This window comes from Columba livia, unplaced genomic scaffold (genome assembly GCF_036013475.1).
Source record: "Columba livia isolate bColLiv1 breed racing homer unplaced genomic scaffold, bColLiv1.pat.W.v2 Scaffold_83, whole genome shotgun sequence".
In the NCBI taxonomy this organism is placed as follows: Eukaryota; Metazoa; Chordata; class Aves; order Columbiformes; family Columbidae; genus Columba; species Columba livia.
This window is the reverse complement of record NW_027043811.1, coordinates 432,654-452,368: the sequence shown is the minus strand read 5'-3', so window position 1 is coordinate 452,368 and position 19,715 is coordinate 432,654. Positions and strand designations below refer to the sequence as shown.

At 48.4% G+C, this 19,715-nt stretch overlaps 1 protein-coding gene across 6 annotated transcripts in view; it reads left to right on the top strand.

Moving 5' to 3' along the window:
* The window catches only part of LOC102097889 (alpha-2-macroglobulin), a 31,944-nt gene extending 12,720 nt beyond the window's left edge, over positions 1 to 19,224 (top strand). Inside the window, exons 15-36 of one of the 6 annotated variants that reach the window (XM_065048453.1) lie at positions 1,776 to 1,925; positions 2,570 to 2,740; positions 3,360 to 3,498; positions 5,187 to 5,295; positions 5,634 to 5,862; positions 6,127 to 6,253; positions 6,879 to 7,000; positions 7,193 to 7,244; positions 7,767 to 7,850; positions 8,248 to 8,424; positions 8,928 to 9,012; positions 11,247 to 11,403; positions 12,766 to 12,840; positions 13,132 to 13,297; positions 14,259 to 14,482; positions 15,043 to 15,261; positions 15,642 to 15,769; positions 16,136 to 16,226; positions 16,935 to 17,003; positions 17,386 to 17,488; positions 18,215 to 18,256; positions 19,049 to 19,224. In XM_065048453.1, the coding sequence (XP_064904525.1) occupies positions 1,776 to 1,925; positions 2,570 to 2,740; positions 3,360 to 3,498; positions 5,187 to 5,295; positions 5,634 to 5,862; positions 6,127 to 6,253; positions 6,879 to 7,000; positions 7,193 to 7,244; positions 7,767 to 7,850; positions 8,248 to 8,424; positions 8,928 to 9,012; positions 11,247 to 11,403; positions 12,766 to 12,840; positions 13,132 to 13,297; positions 14,259 to 14,482; positions 15,043 to 15,261; positions 15,642 to 15,769; positions 16,136 to 16,226; positions 16,935 to 17,003; positions 17,386 to 17,488; positions 18,215 to 18,256; positions 19,049 to 19,074 (2,745 nt within the window). In that variant the 3' untranslated portion in view covers positions 19,075 to 19,224. Of the gene's footprint in view, positions 1 to 1,775; positions 1,926 to 2,569; positions 2,741 to 3,359; positions 3,502 to 5,159; positions 5,296 to 5,633; positions 5,863 to 6,126; positions 6,254 to 6,878; positions 7,001 to 7,192; positions 7,245 to 7,766; positions 7,851 to 8,247; positions 8,425 to 8,927; positions 9,013 to 11,246; positions 11,404 to 12,765; positions 12,841 to 13,131; positions 13,298 to 14,258; positions 14,483 to 15,042; positions 15,262 to 15,641; positions 15,770 to 16,135; positions 16,227 to 16,934; positions 17,004 to 17,385; positions 17,489 to 18,214; positions 18,257 to 19,048 lie in introns of all 6 variants that reach the window. The other 5 variants (XM_065048451.1, XM_065048449.1, XM_065048452.1 and 2 more) reach the window with 5 other exon arrangements.
* Positions 19,225 to 19,715: the final 491 nt, after the last annotated feature.

The following is a 19,715-nucleotide window of genomic DNA, read 5'->3' as shown; positions in this document are numbered from 1 at the left end:
TGATTAAGATTTACTAACACTGGACATGCCACTTATTAATTGTTGTAGGTAGCTTCACTGCTTACTGGTTTGCGCTAGCTTGGAAGAGATCAACTATTGGAAGAAAGGTGCTAGCAGGGACTACACTGATAAAACTCCTCTTAGCAACTAGACACAACCACTGATCTCAGAGATGGTCCTGGGTAAAGAAAAGGGAGGACACATGTCTTATGTCATTCTGCAACCCATGTATTTCACTTTATTTCCCACAAGCTCATTCCAGCAATGAGGTGGCTGCTTATATGGTTACAGAACAAAAATAAAACACACACAGCCCCAGTCCAGTGGCTGAAGCTCATACTTTTCAGATGTTTCAGCTCCTGCACATCTTACCCTGTCATTTTAACTTCTGTTGTATGTAAATGGAGATAAACCTTGCCTGAACCTGCTGAGCACCGCACAGTGGTGCTTCAATAGCAATGGCGAGACTGAAAGAGTGCGGAACAATAAAGCCTTTCTGCGAGTATGTGGACCTTTGTTGTCTTATAGCCACACATATTCCTTATGAGAAGATCAGACTGATGTATGAGCAGCCCTAAGAAAAGAATAACCTCAAAAACTCCTGTCAGAACTTCAGAACAGTAGTCAGGACACTGCTAAAGGCAGTCCATTGTCCTGCTACAGTCCAAGCTAAATGAGTTCTTGAGACTAGTGTTATTGTTGGAGCTTGGTCACCTGCATTTTGTTCATATATTAAAAGTCATGCTATGCACTGCGTTAAGGTCTAGGTGCCAGCCAAGTGATTTACACGCTTAGACACTGCTTTCCTCTCTGAAAGTATCCTGTATTCAAAGCTGTTGTCAGACTGGATAAGACAGACTTTGAGCTATCTCTATGCTACACAGTTTTCTTAGCAGCAGCAATCTTGCTACAAGCCCTTGTTCTGCCCTTTCCTGAAGCATATTGTTATTGCAGTCTCAAGATTATGAGTCCAGCCTGGAGAGGTGGGGGGTGTCAGCAGAAGGCATGCTGTAGTCTGCTTGGAACATGAGGAAGACTGGCACTGATGCTACTTTGTCAGGCAACACATTTACTCTGAGGATGCTTTGATCATTTAGTGTTAGGGGAGGGTTTGTACTGCTGAGGAGAGGGAAGATTTATGCAGGTCAGCCATCTTATTACAAAATCATGTTAGATGGTGACGACAACTTATGCTAGCAAGTACTACCAGGGCAGAGGTTAGTAGAGGAGTCATTAGAGTTGTCAGTTAGGTTTTGTGGAAGGCATGCAAATCTGGGAGGCCTCAACCAACAAGCCAGTTCTTCAGAATTGACAGCCAGTAGATATTGCAATATTACTCCAGGGTATCACTGCTTCTCATGTTACCGAAAAATTTGCTAAGCAAGGTCTTTGCAAGCCTGTTTTCTCTCCACACACAATATCTGCGTGTAGTACAGAGAGTGGACCTGGTTCAACACCATGCCCAGCTGCCTGAACACATCGAATCACTATGTGCGATTATCTCATGAGATTTACTAGTGGCCATAAAACCCCCAAAACTGCCTCAAAAGTTTTATGAGCAATTGTGATGATGAAAGTTGTCAAGAACCATTAGTGCTGATTTGTCTGGCATTGCAGAGAGGAAACCCAGCTCTGCAGCCGCACAGAGGGAGCACAGAGGTGTGTGTGTTTATGCACTTGTGGGCTTTTGTGAGGTTAGAACTGATGCAGTCAACTGAAGGGAAAAGTCCTGCAAGGGCAGGGCATCTGTGACATAGTTTTTCCTGTTGATATAGGTGGACTTGAGCTTCTCTCCTTCTGAAGGCCTGCCTTCTTCTGATGCTCACTTGCTGTTCAGAGCCTCCCCAAACTCCCTCTGTGCTGTCCGTGCTGTAGACAAGAGTGTTCTCCTCATGAAGCCAGAAGCTGATCTGTCACCCAGCTCTGTAAGTGCTTGGTCTGTGGAGCAACTTTGGAGCCTAGTCAGAAAAAATGCAGCCTGGTGCTGGGGTAGAAACAGTGAACAGTCCTTCTTGTCCGTGCTGACACAGGAAAGCTGTCCTGTGCTGTTTCTCTTCTTTCTTCAGTGGGCAAAAAGATGAGAACTGGGAAGCAGCTGTTTCTTAGGAGTTTTATCCAACTATAGGGATGACATTGAGGAAAACCTTATAAGGTGACTGCTTCTCTTGGCCAGAGCCAAACACCATTGTGAGTTTGGTGATGGTTTTTCAGTTATTCTCTCCAGTCATGGATTAATTTTCTGGGAGTAGCATCTAGAAGAGAGTTTATTCTCATGCTAAGCAGCAAACAACAATCCTTGAGTAGGGACAAAGGACTGAAAATGTCTTTTTTATGTATTTGAGCCATAATAACCAGAGTAACACTCTCTGCTCATAACAGAAGAGGAGGTATCTCCAAATCGGCATTTCTTTTTTGATTCCCAAATTCCCACTGCTCCCACCACAGGGAGGACCATGGCAATGTGGATGTATGTGCTGTTATGGTTATGGTCTTTGCATCCAAATCCCTCAGTTGTGTGTTGTAACAGTGGACACTGAAAATGCTGGATACTCTGGCTCTTTCTGCCTAGGTGTATAACTTGCTGCCAGGGAAGGGACTGCATGACTATCCCTATAGTCCAGACATTCTCTCGGAGGAGTCCCTGGAAAACTGCATCCCCTTGAAGAAGATAGTTCTGAATGGGATCACCTATTCTCCAGTAGTGGAGATGGACGAAGACGACACTTACAGCATTCTAAAGGTATAGCCCTCTTGCATGGTTAGGGAGTGGAGTGGGAGACAGACTGAGAATACTTAAGCTTCTGTGGCATGATGCAACATATCAAGGGAAGGGTTTGTCAGTCTGAATGATCTGACACTAATTTTTATCCAGAGGCAAGTTCACTGAGAGTCATATGCTTCACCTGTCTTGCCAGCTTTGCTCCTGACTTGGTGGAAAAGTGATCAGTCCCAAAGTTTTCTTCTTACAGGAAAAGCTTTGAGGCTGATTTTGTGTGAGGTTCTAACAGGATGTAAATAATCCTGTGCCATTACAGTTAGTCCAAATAAAGTCCTTGAGCTGCATCATAGCCACAGACATTTCCTTCCAGAGAGAAAACTATCTGCTTCCTGGCTCATCCTGACCCCTAGGCTGGAACTGGACAAGAACAAGTGCCCTAGAGACAAAGGGGATTTATACTTTGGTCTGTCTGAGCCACCCAAGCACCCAGACCCCAGGGTTAAGGAGTTCATCTCAAGGTCCAATCCACAGTCAGTAACGGCTTCTCCTTTTGAGGCAGTAAAATACCAATGTCAGGTCTGCTGTGTAGACTTGAACAGGACTCATTAACAAAAAAACATGTTGGATTTCTCTCCCATAGAAAATGGGTTTGAAGGTTTTCACAAATACCAAAGTGAGGAAACCACAGTATTGCAGCACTGGTATTTATGTGCCAGCAGCAGCCCGCCTTGAATCGGCTCCACTCTCATCTGGAGGACGTATGTCTGCAATGAGGACAGGTGGTAAAGGAACTGGGTCTTGTTATTGTATTTGAGATCCTGTCTGTATTTTGGGGTGAATACTCAAACAAAAACTGGTGTTGTGGAAGTCATACTGAAGTAATGGGTTCACAGATGTCAGCTTGTGCATGAGTGTGGGGAATATCTTTTTTGCTGGGTTATGAAGATCTAAAGACAAGCTTTCATAATTCCACATTAGAAGTCAGCAGAACCAAGTAGTTTTCAAAAACCCTGGCAGAACAGAGGATGTTATTTGGCATCTGAACTGTTCACTAGGTTTTTGTACTAGATGTCTTTTCCTAGGTATCACTTAAGGGGTCTCCAATACCATCTTCAGTCTGCCCTCATTGACTCATCCAGTTTTATGTATCATCAAAACCAGAAGAAGCGGGTGAGAAAATTTTCAGTGACAAGCTGGTAGGCTGAGAGTGGTAAGATGTGAAGTCCAGCCTGAAATTGACCCACCCTAGTTCTAAAGGCTATCTCAACTCTTGAACGGTAGCTTTTTGAGGGACAGGATTGGCCATGTCATCATCCAGAGTCTCATATTAAGGGAAATATCCTGGAAAATCTAGATTATTCTAGCTGGACAACTGATTTAGAAAGTTTTCCATTGGCACACTTCAGTGTGCCAATCTCAACTTCTAATTCAGGTTGATAAGATGCAGGATAGGTGCTTTTAAATTATTTTAAAACTGAAACAGGCAGAAGTCATAAGACTGAAATATCATGATAGACAATACAAGCAAGCCACTGTCACTCTTGCTTGGAGCTATGTGATACAGCTCTGATAGCATCTTTCATTCCTGCTCTGAAATCTTCCCCGACTTCGGAGGTGCCTGTTGCAGAGATAGTATGGATACTTGCTAGCTACACAATTTTTATCTAAACAGAGACATTAATTTAGGCAAAGTAAAGATGACCAAAACTAGAATTCAGTTAAGAACTTTTCTTCTTTATCTGCTTGTGTGGATTTCTCTTTCTTTTTGTCAAAGCCAAGCAAACCAACTGTCCCATCCTGCTCATGACCCTTCTGTTTGTCAGCTGTTCAAAACTAAAGTCAAACAAAGGCTTATTTTTTATCCAATTTCATCCCAAACTCAGAATATCTTCTTGGGAATAATTTTTACGTGTGAAAAATTTGGTTTAGGGAAAAAGTCTATTTTTATCCCTCCCAAATTCCAACTGCATGTTTTTAGTTTAAGCATCTCTAGCCTAGTTCTTTAGAAGTTGTAAATTCAGCAGGGAGGCGGTTTTCTGAATCATAATGACCCTACAAAAACCACTGCAACAGAGGGACATTCCATTGCTACTTGGCCTGATAGGATAGAGAAGGATGTCACCTTAAGACTGTGCCTGAAAGAGACAGAGCTGCTTGCACAGAAGGTAATAAATAGCTCTTTGCTTTAACATCCTTGTTTTAACCTGTGAAGTGTTGCCCCGCGTACTCTAAGGTTTGCTGGAGACTAGCAGGAAATGCTGAAAGGCTAGCTCTTGCTAATAAGACCTGACTCTGAAACTTCACTGCTCTGGATACTAGTACTCACTACAACCACAGCAAACATCTGCTGCCAGTAAGGCTTCTAATTGTCATGTAGATTGACGCTTTCTCAGACCAAAGCATGATGCTGACGTAGATCTTGCTTGTTTGGAATTGTCAGTAGTTGATAGCATCTCACCGCATTCAGGCCTTCAGGCAGACAGACTTCATGCCACATTAAGCACTCCTGAAGAGGTGACGGAGACAGTCCGAAAGTATTTCCCAGAAACTTGGATTTGGAGTTTAGTATCTATAAGGTAAGCACCTTGGGCTAGTTCCTTCCTTTTTAATAAAACTGGTTTTATAAGGTAAAAACATGAATCCCCATATGTTTACCAAACTTTTTCAATGCCAAAACATTTTTTATTGTTTGAGGAGATCACTTGGCAATCCTCTGAGAAGGAATTACCTTCAGCCATGGTTAGGTTTGTCCAAGGAGTGATCATGGATATGGAAGAAGAGGTGGGGTGGCCCTACAGTAACAAACATACAGTTCACACAGGCAGTACTGTTCAGTGGGTCAAAAGGGGCACAGATAGTCACCAAAATGCCATAAAAAAATCACTCTCTGTCCTTACTCTCTGTGTTTCACCAGCTCTGACGGAAATGCTGATCTAAATGTGACCATCCCCGATACCATCACTGAGTGGAAAGCCAATGCCTTCTGCACTTCGGCAGACACAGGCTTTGGCCTGTCCCCGACAGTGTCCCTCAGAGCCTTCCAGCCCTTCTTTGTAGAGCTCACCATGCCCTACTCTGTGGTGCGTGGTGAGTCCTTCATGCTGAAAGCCACAGTTTTCAACTACCTGACTGCCTGCATCAGGGTAAGGAAGGTTTAAATCCTTCTCTGTACTTGTGTAACCTTCTTGTACACCTCTTACCTTCACCTAGCCTTCTTATATCTTTGAGTAGCCCTAGACCCTTCTATCCCAAAATTCTTGTTATTCCTCCTATGTACTCCAAATGCAGAACCCACAACTCCAGCTCCCTGCTCCCTTGCCTCTGAAGAAGCAGCTGTTGCTGTTGCTTCCTGGCTCCCTGTCTGTCATGATCACGCTTCCTTGATTGTGCTTCTCTACAACTGGCAGATCAGCATGACTCTGGCTCAATCTGCTCATTTCCTGGCTGCTCCGGTAGAAAAGGATGAAGAATCTCATTGTCTTTGTGAGAACGGGAGGAAAACCGTGGCTTGGCTGGTGACTCCCAGATCTCTAGGTAAAGGTCTCAGGGTGCTGAAAACTGCTGAAAAAGATTTTCTCTGTGATGTTCTCCCCATTCAGTGTTTGGTGTTAGAGCAACACAATTTCCTGGCAAGCATTAAAGCTGAATACCTGTCTCATTTGGGGTTATTTGGGAGGCAAAGTCTGGCAGACTCACAGTGTCCAAGGCTCTGTCTGGTACCACATGTAGTATCATCGAGCCTTACAGCCCTTGGACAACATTTTCTGAAGCCAGAGATGTTGCAAGCCAGTGGGGATACTCTGTTGTCTCCATCCCTCCCAGAGATTAGATGACTTTGTTTTCACTGTTTTCACTGTTGTTACGTGCTGTGGTAGCAGCTGTGCTGTGCATGCAGGCAGCAGTGTGCTGAACAGCAGTGGGGCTGGTGAGTCCCACCTCTGTGGTGTCCTAAGTTCTGGAAAAGAGTCACCTTTTGATGGCGGTGCAGCTTATCTGCTCCAGGATGGATTCTGATATAGATAGCCATGTTCTTGTGGGAAATAAGCAGAGCCCGGGTGTGAAGGGAAGTCCCCACCCATAGGCCTGCAGATTGAAATTCCTGGAAGTGGCAGTGACTCCTGTTTACCTGGCAGGGTTGGCTGACCCTTGTTTCCTACAGGGCAGGTGGAGTTCTTGGTGAGCACTGAGGCCCTGCAGAACCAGCAGCCCTGCGGGAATGCCATCGTGGAGACCCCTGAGAAAGGGCGGAAGGACACGGTCATCAGACAGCTGCTGGTGGAGGTATGTGGGTTGTGGGAATGAGAGGACTGAGCTTTCCACAGGCTAGACCGTACACTGTGATGCAATTGGACAAAGTGCTATATAATCTCATATAGGCAAATTTCTCTGTCCTTGTTGAGGATTCCTCTGTCTGTCTGTACTTCCTGTCTCACTAACTTCTCACTTCTCTCATTTTCCTTCATCCCACCCAAGCCTGAAGGAGTTGAGAAGGAAACAACCCAGAACTTTGTGCTCTGTGTAAAAGGTAAAGCCGTCTCTCCCCACCCTCTCCATTTGTTCCTGTTTGGTTTGATGGGTGGGACAAGTCTGGAGAAGGAAGATAGTGCTGCCTCTATTGTATTCCACACAGGCTGATATTTTTAGATAATCAAAACATGCCTCATCAGTTGGGAGCCTGAGATGTAAGACTGAAGAAGGCCCTAGAGAATGGATAGTCCTGCCTAAGCGTCAGGGTATGAACTAGGACAGATTTAGCATGCCTGTTTGCATCCCTGTTCTCTTGTGTGCTGACATTGGAGTTACAAGCCCTGTCTCCTGTTTTCTAGCATGCCCAGGAAAAAGCTGTAGAGATGTGATCTACAGCGCCTAACAGTGGTGAGCGTGGTTTCATGCAGAGATTGCCCTATAGCCAGGGAAGAACGAAGAGACTGAAGTCAGGGCATTTCTAATAGGAAGTGATCCTTTTGTTTCACTGAGACCCCCTCCCCTTTCATTAGCCGTTTCTTGGCACTGCACTGAAGCTGTTTGGGTCTTGTTTCCCTCTCAGGAGTACCTGTAAAAGAGAAGTTTTCCCTGTTGCTACCCTCAAATGTGGTACAAGACTCAGGAAGAGCATATTTCTCAGTGCTGGGTGAGTGAGCAGGCTTGGAGAAGAACCATATACTGTTTCTGCCCCTCTCTGTTGGCCTCCTACCTCACAGTCTTTTCTCCTGGTTTCCAGTACACCTCATATTCCTGTCTTTCACCCCTCTGTCTCAAGCACTTTCCCTTCCAGTTGTGATCTTTCTTTTGCCCTTTCTGCATGTCCTTTTGTTCAGCGTTCTCTGCCAGTGCCCTAACCTCTCATTTCCCTCTCTTTTCCCTCTTTTTCTCTGCTGTTCTGCATTTCATTCCAAGATGTTTATCAATTCAGATTTTCTTTTGTTCTTCTTCATTATCTCCTGCTTCTCTCATTCAGTAGCCACCTCTGATTCTGATAGACAACCCTGAGCATTGTTAATATACCTCTGGTATCTCCTGCTCCCTAGGTGACATCATGGGCACTGCCATGCAGAACCTGCACCAGCTCCTCCAGATGCCGTTCGGCTGTGGAGAGCAGAACATGGTCCTGTTTGCACCCAATATCTATGTCCTGGACTATCTGAACAAGACAGAGCAGCTAAGTGAGGAGGTCAAATCCAAGGCCATTGGATACTTAGTGAGCGGTGAGCTGGGACATGGCTTTTGCTTCTTCATTGTATTTTTTCCAGATCCTGCCTGGGGTGCTTCTGTCAAATGTTGGCCAAATGTGGAAAGAGAGCTTCTCTCATGCACAGATGGTCTCTGCTGTATGCCTGAGAAGGCCCTTCACTGTTTTTTGCTTTATTATTTTCTGTTGCTTAAGCATTAGCGTATCTGATCATTGCACCCACTTTTCTTTGCTCCGTAATTGGGTTGCAATGCAGTGCAGAGCTGTCAGGTGGCCTGCTACAGTGACTTGTCCATTGTCACTAATATGTCCTCCCTTCTGAAGAAATGCAGGTGTTGCTTCACCTCACAAAATACAAGCAGTGCATGGAAGTGGGGATGTATAGTACTTCTTACTGGCTAGGATAGGGCTGACCTACTCTCCTCTCCTTTGCCTTTGCTGATACAGCTGTTTTTCTACTTCCCCGTCCCTCAGTAGACTTCCTCTGGCATCTGAATCTTGCTTAACTCTCCATTACAGGTTATCAGAGGCAGCTGAACTACAAGCACCCAGATGGCTCTTACAGTACCTTTGGACTACGTTATGGCCAACCAGGGAACACTTGGTGTGATTTTCATGTCAATTATATGCTTATATGCTTATATATATGCTCCTCTTTCTCCTCTACACATTTATAATAAGTGCAGCATGACAGTAAATATGAAATTCTGTTGTAGACCACCAGGCTTTCCTGAGCTGGTGTGGTCCCTGTGCTGCCTTAATAAAATAGGCTGCACCAGCCTGTTATGTAGCTGAAGCCCATGGCTTGGACAAGTGTACTCTACGCTGGGTTAAGAACTGGCTGGAGGGCCGGGCCCAGAGAGTGCTGGTGAATGGGGCTGCATCCAGCTGGCGGCCAGTCACTAGTGGTGTTCCCCGGGGGTCAGTATTGGGTCCAGTCCTGTTTAACATCTTTATCGATGATTTAGATGAGGGGATTGAGACCATCATCAGCAAATTTGCTGATGACACCAAGTTGGGAGGGAGTGTCGACCTGCTGGAAGGCAGGAGGGCTCTGCAGAGGGATCTGGATAGACTGGAAAAATGGGCTGATTCCAGTGGGATGAAGTTCAATAAGGCCAAATGCCGGGTGCTGCACTTTGGTCACAACAACCCCCTGCAGCGCTACAGGCTGGGTGCAGAGTGGCTGGAGAGCAGTCAGGCAGAAAGGGACCTGGGGGTACTAATTGACAGGAAGCTCAACATGAGCCAACAGTGTGCCCAGGTGGCCAAGAAGGCCAACAGTATCCTGTCCTGTATCAAAAACAGCGTGGTCAGCAGGACAAGGGAAGTGATCCTTCCCCTGTACTCTGCATTGGTGAGGCCACACCTGGAGTATTGTGTTCAGTTCTGGGCCCCTCAGTTCAGGAAAGACATTGAAGTGCTGGAGCGGGTCCAGAGAAGAGCAACACGACTGGTGAAGGGACTTGAACATAAGACCTATGGGGAGAGGCTGAGGGAGCTGGGGTTGTTTAGTCTAGAGAAGAGGAGGCTTAGAGGTGACCTCATCACTCTCTATAACTACCTGAAGGGAAGTTATAGCCAGGTGGGGACTGGTCTCTTCTCCCAGGCAGTTAGCAATAGGACAAGGGGGCATGGGCTTAAACTCTGCCAGGGGAAATTTAGGCTGGATATTAGAAAGAAATTCTTTACAGAGAGAGTGATCAGGCATTGGAATGGCCTGCCCAGGGAGGTGGTGGACTCGCCATCCCTAGAGGGTTTTAAACTGAGATTGAACATGGCACTTAGTGCCGTGATCTAGTAAACGGGCTAGAGTTGGACCAAGGGTTGGACTCGATGATCTCTGAGGTCTTTTCCAACCCAGTCAATTCTGTGATTCTGTGAAGCACATTCTCCCACCAGCAGGTCTGAGGACCATGACAAACATGAAAGAAATGGTGATAAATTGGGGATGAAGGGAGCAGGGATTTCACATCCTGACTGAGGAAGGCCGAAGAGTTGCAGTGGCAGCTCTTCTAGACCAGCACCTGCTGAGAAGGCTGCTGGGAAGGGTGTTTCCATATAAGTGGAAAGGATGATAATATAAGAGCAGTGTCGTATGATTTTTTTCAAGAGCGTTTGTGTATTACTAAGCAAACACAGCCTGGAGGAGGATGTGTGTTGTCAGTGTGACTTACTGCAAAGTTTTGAGTTGCTCCAGCATATCATTGCCATGCATTTTCAACTTCAGGTAAGAGTAAGAATGGATGACTTCATCACCTTCAGTTTTAGTTTCTGCAACAATACTTGGCTCAGTAGCATGCTGGCTTCTCGCCTCATGCCTGCTTCTTTTCCATAACTGCTTGTAACAACTCTAGCAAACAGTCTTTTAACATGTTCTTTTTTACCCTAAAACTCTGGGGACTTCTGGGAAGCCCGTGAGGCATGGATTTCTAATGCAAGAGTCCTGCCAATAGACCATGAGCTAGCAGGGATTTAATTATTCTTCCCTGTCATTTTGAGTATTACTATTATGCACATGTTTTGGAATGCTATTCCCTACTTTTTCTAAAGCGATTTTTTTAGATACAGAACAATAACTGTCCTTCAAACTGTAGCCTCAATAGAAAGGGGTCACAGGGTTTCATGAGCCAAAAGAGGGACAAGAAATCCAGTTGTGAAGCAGTTTTTTGACAGATTTTTTGAGGTGAAGATATAATATACATGTGGGCTGACTAACTGGCCCACAGTTCCCCAGGCCTTGCCTTTCTCCAAGCAGATGATGTCCACATGGGCCCTGTCACCTGTGACACATAACAGGCATGCTAAGGCTCATTCACTGCTCTTTCTCTCTTTCAGGCTCACAGCCTTTGTCCTCAAGTCCTTTGCCCAGGCCCGGCGTTACATTTTCATAGATGAGAAGCACATCCAGGATGCTTTGGTCTGGCTGTCTTACAAACAGAAGGAGAATGGGTGTTTCCACAGCTCTGGGACACTCCTGAACAATGTCATGAAGGTAACATGACTGCCTGGTTGGTTTTTTTTGTGAGGCTAGAAGTTGACCCTAAGTCAGATAGGTCCAGTTGAGCTTCTTGAGTATACAGGCAGATGGGAAATGCCCACATCAATGGCAAGAAGTTGGGAGCCAAAGGTCATTCTTCGCTGGGTAAAGAACTGGCTGGATGGCCAGGGCCAAAGAGTTGTGGTGAATGGAGTCAAATCCAGTTGGTAGCCGCTCAGGAGTGGTGTTCCCCAGGGGTCAGTGTTGGGGCCAGTTCTGTTTAATATCTTTATCAATGATCTGGATGAGGGGAACGAGTGCACCCTCAGTACGTGTGCAAATGAAATCAAGTTGGGTGGGAGTGTTGATCTGCTGGAGGGTAGGAGGGCTCTGCAAAGGGATCTGGGCCAACTGCACCATTGGGCTGAGGCCAATTGTATGAAGTTCAACAAGGCCAAATGCCAGGTCCTCCATTTGGATTACAACCACTCCATGCAGCACTACAGGCTCGGAGACTAGTGGCTGGAAAACTGTCTGGGGGAAAAGGACCTGGGGGTGCTGATCAACAGCCAGCTGAATATGAGCCAGCAGTGTGCCCAGGTGGCCTAAAAGGCCAAGAGCATCAAGAATAGTGTGGCCAACAGGACTAGGAAAAAGATCATCCCACTGTACTCGGCACTGCTGAGGCCCCACCTTGAATACTATGTTTAGTTTTGGGCCTCTCATTACAGGAAAGACATTGGAGAGAGTTCAGAGAAGGGTGACGAAGCTGGAGAGGGATCTGGAGCACAAGTCTTAGGAGGAGCAGCTGGGGGAACTGTGGTTGTTTAGCCTGGAGAAAAGGAGGCTCAGGGTCATCCTTATCACTCTTTACAACTACCTGAAAGGAGGTTGTAGCATGGAGGGTGTTGGTCTCTTCTCTGAAATAGCAAGGGATCTGACAAAAGGAAATGGCTTCAAGTTGTGCCAGGAAACGTTCAGATTGGGTATTAGGAAAAATTTCTTCATAGGAAGGGTTGTGAAACACTGGAACAGGCTGCCTAGGGAAGTGGTTGAGTCACCATCCCTGGAGGTGTTTAAAAGACGTATGGATGAGGTTCTTAGGGACATGGTTTAGTACTAGATGGACTTGATGATCTTAGGGGTCTCTTCCAACCAAAATGATTCTATGATTCTGCGTGATCACCACAAAAAGAAGGAGAATAAAAGCTAACTTGAACTTTATAAGTGATATTGATATATCCACATCAGCTGCAAGGGGAAGGAGACAAGCCAGTGGCCTACAATGCAGAATAAAGTATTCCCACTGGAGTGGGAGAAAAGACTGAATATAAGAAGCATGGTTGGATCAGCATCTACCTTTGTGTTTTCCTGCAGGGTGGAGTGGACAATGAGGTCTCGCTGACAGCCTACATCACTATTGCATTGCTGGAGATTCCTCTGCCTGTAACAGTATGTGGCTGCAATTGAACTTGAGTCAGTTATGTTGTGTTAGTCGATGATGACACTTTACTGCCCAGAATTTCCTCCACATTGTAAAAAGGACTTGTTTGTTGATCCCTGTGATATAAGAATTACGTGCTGACAATATTAGCATTACTGGAAAAAATCGTTCCCTACTTATCCCTAGACTTCATTCTGGCAGACCCCTCATCAAAGTTCAGTGGAGTTACGTGTCACTAGTAGGGCAAAAGCCTCATTTCTCCCCACCCTTCTAATCACTGGGTATCTCTCCCCCCCCAGCACTCAGTGGTGCGTAACGCTCTGTTCTGCCTGGAAACAGCAGCAGATGAAAAAGAAAACCACGTGTACACCAAGGCACTGATGGCGTACACCTTCGCCCTGGCAGGCAAGGAGGAGAAACGGAAGGCATTGCTCAGCTCACTTGAAAAGGAAGCCGTGAAAAAGGGTGAGTGCTCCTGGTGGCACATCTTTCTTCCAACCTGCTGACCTAACATCTTCCTTTGATAAAATGGCTTTTATTGGTGGTGCAATGGCTTCAGGAAATGGCTTCTGTGGGTAGGGACAGAGAGTGGGAGAGGAAAGCTTTGTGTAAAGGGGTTGAGTTTTTGATAACTCACTCTCAGTGTCCAGCTCTACTTCTCTGCCCTGAGGGAGTTCATCAGGTAGCACCAGGCACCATCACCATTGGTCCTGAAGTAAAAGGTGACTGTGCTCATGTCCATCCTCAGTCCACTCCTCTTGCCACACCAGGTACTGCTTAGCGAGGTCTTAGCAATGTTTATGGCTACACATGCTCAACATCAAACAAAGCTGACTTTGCACAGCACAAGGCATGATAAATCAGAGAAAAGCTGCATGAGCCGTGCAGGAAAATGAACATGCAGGTCATTTCAGAGGCTACAGTGTAACCCCTGAGTAAAGTCAGGAAGTGTTCTGGTAAAGTGGGGCCAGACAGTGGGTTTTGCCCAAGTGATGGGCAGTAGGGTTGTGAGAGGAAGCATCCCCAGCCCTGCTGACAGTCGTAGGGTCATTTTGCCTCACGGAGCTTGTCACTGCCTGACTCTGGTATCTCTACTTTAAAAGGGAAGGTGTGCTAGCCTGGTGCCCTGGTGACCTGCTCAGGTCACTGATACCTCGAGGTGTCCAAGCCCATAAATACCTGTGTCAATCTGGAGTCTAGGACAAAGTGGTATCCAGTCCTGAGGACAAAGCCTCAGCAGACTCAGCTTAGCTGTAAACATGCAGCAAGTGTAAACCTGACCCTACCCATTTCATGCTATGTGACAGATGTATCCTGGGGGCTCTGGCCTCCCAGCTGAATCGGCAGCAGATCAAGAACTCCCTTGCAATAACTACTAATAGATGGTTGTTGTCTTCTCTCCACACGCTCCCTGGCTCCCATAAAGATGGGTCTGTTCATTGGCAGCGGCCAGGGAAAGAGCCAGAGGTTCATCTCCCATACTTACGCTACCGAGCTCCCTCTGCTGAAGTGGAGATGACAGCCTATGCGCTCCTTGCTCACCTCACCACGCAGCTGACGCCTTCCCAGGAGGAGCTGTCGTTCGCATCTCTTATTGCGAAGTGGATCACGGGTCAGCAGAATCCCAATGGAGGCTTCTCCTCCACCCAGGTGAGCTGCTTCCCTCCTGCCACCTCACGCATCAATGCCAGAAGATGGGAAGCGTCAGAGACCTAGGTGGGAGCACAGTAAGGTTTGCCAGGGCAGGGACTGCAGCACTGCAGTATCTCGCTGTAGTATCTACCATGGTTTCCAAAGTTCCCAAGAGGCAAGAGGCTGGTATGCACCTCTGGGAAATACTGATATTTTGCTTAATGACCTGGCTTGATTGACACTACAGTGGGGCACCACGGTAGGGACGCGAGGGACTGTGTCATTGGAGAGGGCTCCCACTGCAATTTCTTTCTGCATCTGAAGCTGCTGCTTCACCCTGTGGCGAGCGAGTGGAGGCTGCTCAGAGCTGCACACCAGGGAGCTGAGGGAACATGCAACTGCTGTGCAGAGGACACGGGAAGGGAATGGAAACATGCAAAAGCTGCTCATTCCCTGTGTCCTTTGTTCTTAAAACTGGAGAAAGCGAAGAATGGAGGGGCGGGTGTCTCCTGGCAGCAAAAGGCAGGCTGTGGGAAGGCTAAGCCTGTCCCCTGGGTGCCGGGACCCGTCTCTTCCAGGACACAGTGGTGGCCCTCCAAGCCTTGTCCCTGTATGGAGCTGTCACCTATGCCAAGAGCGGAGCAGCTTCCAAAGTGACCCTGCGATCTGGAGGGGACTTCCAGCAAGACTTCCAAGTGGATCCCACAAACCGGCTGCTGCTCCAGCGTGTGCCCCTGCCCCAGGTGCCCGGGGAGTACAGCATGGAGGTTTCTGGCGAGGGATGCGTCTACCTGCAGGTGAGGGTGATGGGGGAAGCAGGTGGCACCCCTAGGAGGGGAGTCCTTTGCCAGGCAGGAGCCAAGGAGAGGGCAGAAGGGACAGCACAGAGGGTAGGAGTGGGAGGGAAGGTTCTGGGAGAGGGAATAGGAGAAGAAGAGTAGAGGTGTGTGAAGGAGAAAGGAAAGAAGGAAGGGAGGGAGGGAGGGAGGGAGGTAGGGAGGGAGGGAGGAAGGAAGGAAGGAAGGAAGGAAGGAAGGAAGGAAAGAAGGACAGAAGGGAGGAAGGAAGAATCCACTGTGTGGAGGAGCTGGGAGAGTGGGAGAAGTGGGGAGGCTGGACAAGGAGAGGATTGTCTCTCTCAAGTGCTGAGCAGACACACACACACTCTCTCCTCTAGACAAGCCTGAGGTACAACGTGCAGCCCACACAGGAGGATGCACCCTTCATGCTCCACGTGTACACGATGCCAGAGACATGTGTGGACTCCAATGCTCACAAGGTCTTTGACATAGGTATAAATGTCAGGTGAGTCTGCATTTGGGTCTGAGCCTTCCTGAGAAGCCATGCCATGGGAGCTGGAGGAGGTCTGGCTGTCCAGGGTGAGCCACTGTGGAAGCCCTGCAGGAGCAATGCCTCTCTGGAAAAGTGGGCAGGACACAGCTGGGCTGGGAAGAAAGGCTGTAGAGGAAGGACATGTCCTGCAGTCGTGGAGCTGTGTGGGCAGCCGTGGCTGGGCTACCAAGAGGCTGCACAGCTGACTAGGAGGCCGTGGCATAGCTGGTGAAGGTGCTGGACTGTCAGGATGTGGTGGGGTGGCAGGTATGATGGAAAGGTGGAAGTGTCCCAGCCTCCATTTGAGGTGCACTGAAACTTTGCTACTTGGTTCCTTAGTTACACTGGGGAGCGCAATGTCTCCAACATGGTGATTGTTGATGTGAAGATGCTGTCAGGATTCATCCCCATTAAATCCTCTGTGACGAAGGTAGGATCCTGTTTGTGTAACAAGCAACATCCAGCTTCTTATCTTCAAGCGGCTTCCAAATCTGTGTTGCAAACTAGAGGCCTTCAGGGTTGGAATCAACCTGATCTTGCCACTGTCATCTGCACATTTTCTGTGTAGAGCATTCTCTTTTCACACCTGGCTCATGGCCAGCACAAGGGGGAACAATGTGTTGGATTTAGGAAAAATACAGCATGTATTTTTTTCTTTAGACTGGTCATGGGCACCTTTATTATTACTGAATGCTGACAGCTCTCTAAAAGCTTTGTCTGTGCATAGGACATGCAAAAGTAGTGCTGTTTCTTTTTTCCCTCTGCTGACCTGACAACACCCTGTAGCATTTTAACTGTTCAGATTCTGGGTCACTGTTTGAGATGCTGAGCAGGTGCACGGTTTGGAAAACAAACTCAATCATACGATACTGCAATAATAGCAAGCCAGAAGGAATGTATTTTCATGTGATCACTGCATCACTGTGCTTGAACCAGTACTCAGTCTCTGCTGGAGCCAGGCTGTACTTTATCTGTTGGGCTGGCAAAGGGACCATGATACCTGGGAGCACACCAAGGAGGCAGTTCCACGCAGCAGTACCCTACTGTTTCATCCACAGTACATCTGATCCATAGGGCTGGGTAAGGGGCACAGGAAGACCACCCTCAACACAGTAACATCTTGGCCTTCTTTGTTCAGCTGGAACGTGACCCTGTTATTGAGCGCACAGAATTGAGTACCAACCACGTCCTGGTGTACCTGGAAAAGGTAAGTATCCATCTGGGGCAAGGATGGGTCAGAAACACAGGCACTGGGACATTTGGCCACATAAGTAAAAAGATCTGGGCCTCCAAAGTACCATGGATCTCACAAGATTAGTAGGAAACATCATACTGAATTTTGCTGACCTTTCAGATTTACTGGTACTTTCCTCCCAGCGTCAGCAGCCTTTCCCTCTGCCCCACGCACACATCAGGCCCTGACCTCCCCAGCAGCCAGAGCCTCCACCAGTGTGGGGAAAGGCCCCAAGGTTTCCCCTGCACCCAGCCAGGGCTGCAGCTCCTGCAGCCCCAGAGCCCGGGCACGGCTGGCAGGGGAGCCCGGGGTGGTGCGGAGCCGCCCCTGAGCTTCCACCGCTTCCCTTCCCCAGCTGGGCAGCGAGACCCTCAGCTTCTCCTTCACGGTGGAGCGGGACGTCCCCGTGCAGGGCCTGAAGCCGGCGCAGGTGAAGGTCTATGACTACTACGAGACAGGTGAGTGCGGGGTTGGGGCTGCCCCGGGCAGCGGGACGCGGGGAGGGGCCCGGGAGCGGCGGGACCTGCACCTGCCCCTGCCCCGGCCGGGACCCTCGCCCGCCGCGCTGCCTGAGCTCTCTGAGCACAGAGGCACCCGGAGCGCCGGAGCCACCACCCTGCCCTCCTGCTCCTGCCCGGGCGGGACCCACGGAACACCGAGAGGCAGGTCCGGGCGGCGGTGACGGTGTGCAGATCCCTGCAGGGCTGCCCCTCACGCCGGCACCTGCTGCGCAGCCGCCCTCCCCTAAGGGAGAGAGAGCAGGAGGCCTGTGGGCGCTGGGATCCCGTGTACAGGGCCGGTCCCAGAGCGCAGCCCCGCCTGCGTTTCCAGGCGGTCCCTCCGCTCCTCGTCCCGGCTGCGGCGCCAGGCGGCAGCGACAGAGCCGGCCCCGGCCCAGGGTGCTGGCAGCAGGTGTCTGAGCAGCTCTAGGGCACCCTGGGGTGCAGACCTGCCGGGGCTGCTCTGCCGGGCAGCTCTGCCGGGCAGCTCTGCCCTGCGCTGGGCTCCGGACAGGCCGTGACCGAGGCTTCCTCCCGCCCGGCTGGGATCTCTGGGAGGAAGGAGAGGGTGGCGGCAGCAGCGTGTGTGGGGCCTGGGAGAAGTGTCTCCCTGGCACCCGTCCCTCTGCCAGGAGTGCCGAGAGCCTCTTGACCGGCTGCTCTCCTTTCCTTTCTGTTTTCCAGATGAGTTTGCCACACAGGAGTACAGTGCTCCTTGCACCACAGGTAGGTTGCACAGGAACAACTGAGATGTTCCAGTATGGCCTATTGCAGATTGCCTTGAATGTCTTTGCAGACCTGGGTTTCCTCAGCCTGTGTGTGCTGTCAGCATTTATCCTCACTGTGCCTACTGCAATCTCTAGGCATGCCTCAGTACTGAGAGGAAGAGCAATGCTGCCACCCCATGTCTTGTGTAGGATCAGATAAAGCTTTCATTTTTGTTCACTAGGCACGGCAATCCCAGCATTGCTGACTTCATTCACACAGACGCACTTGTGTTTTGCTGTGTGTGTATGTCACATTGTAACAAATAAGACTGAAATCTCCCTTGGGACTGAACACACTCAGCAGTTGTGTCTCTGCCCTTTTCAGGGCCACGTTTGCTATGCCTCAGACATAAAGGTAATGAGGAATTGTCCACCAAACGTCTTGGTGAAATTTTTATATTATTCACATGTCTTTGATGGGGACCTTTCAGACTGTGCCCTGGATTATTTTTTCCCTTCCTTTGAGAAATACAGGTGCTGAGAGAATGTGTAGTGGGATAGCTCATGTATCTCCGGGGTACCTCTGCCTCCCGTCCTCTCTCTGTAGCATGGATATATATCTTCAATGTGTCCAGCCATTTCCATTCAGTTATCTGTCTGCAACTGGGTATTTTTAGATGAGCAAGTTTCCCAGTTTTTAGCAGGGCTTGAACTCCCATAGCCACCAGAACACAGAGAAGATGTCCAGGGCTCTCTCTGGACACTGCTTCACCGGGATGCTTATCTCACTGTGTCCTTTTCCCACCTCCAGCCAAGGCTGAACAGGGAAATGCCTGAAGACCACATCTTGTCTGAACCTTGCTGGAACAACACGCATGTCTCTCCCCCTAGAAGTTCTTGTTGCAGGGGCCTATTGAAATGTTAGAGGAGGACACCTCAGCACCAAAAAGGAAGCAACACTGTAAATAAATTAAGTCTTCATTCTCATCAGATGCCTCTGGTCTTATTTTTTTTTACTGCATCTTGTCTCCCCCTCTGTCCATAGCTCAGACTGTGTAATGGCCCAGTACTTAAATCCAGAGCCATCCACGGCAAGGCGGTGTTTGGCAATTCCTCAGGAACAACAGGAGGCAGACAGCTTTTAGCAGTTGGCAGGTTTGCCTCCATGCTTGCCAGTTCTCCAGGAAAAAAAGAAAGCCTACATGATCCATTATGCACTGGAGGCTTGGTTTCTTGCCTCTATAAGTGGGTGTTTTTCGCAAGGTAATTGTTGGACGTAACCCAGTGATCACATATTGCTTTATCTCCCTGTGAAATGGCTACTGTGAGGTGGAAGGACAGTGTGAACCTGCCCAGTCTGATCTTTCACAGCAGGCCAGATAGAAGTGAAGGGAAAACCTGTGGACTCTCCTATACTGGCAGTGAAGACACTGCTCTTTCTAAACAGTTGAGGTGAAATAAGAGAGGGACTAGGAGCT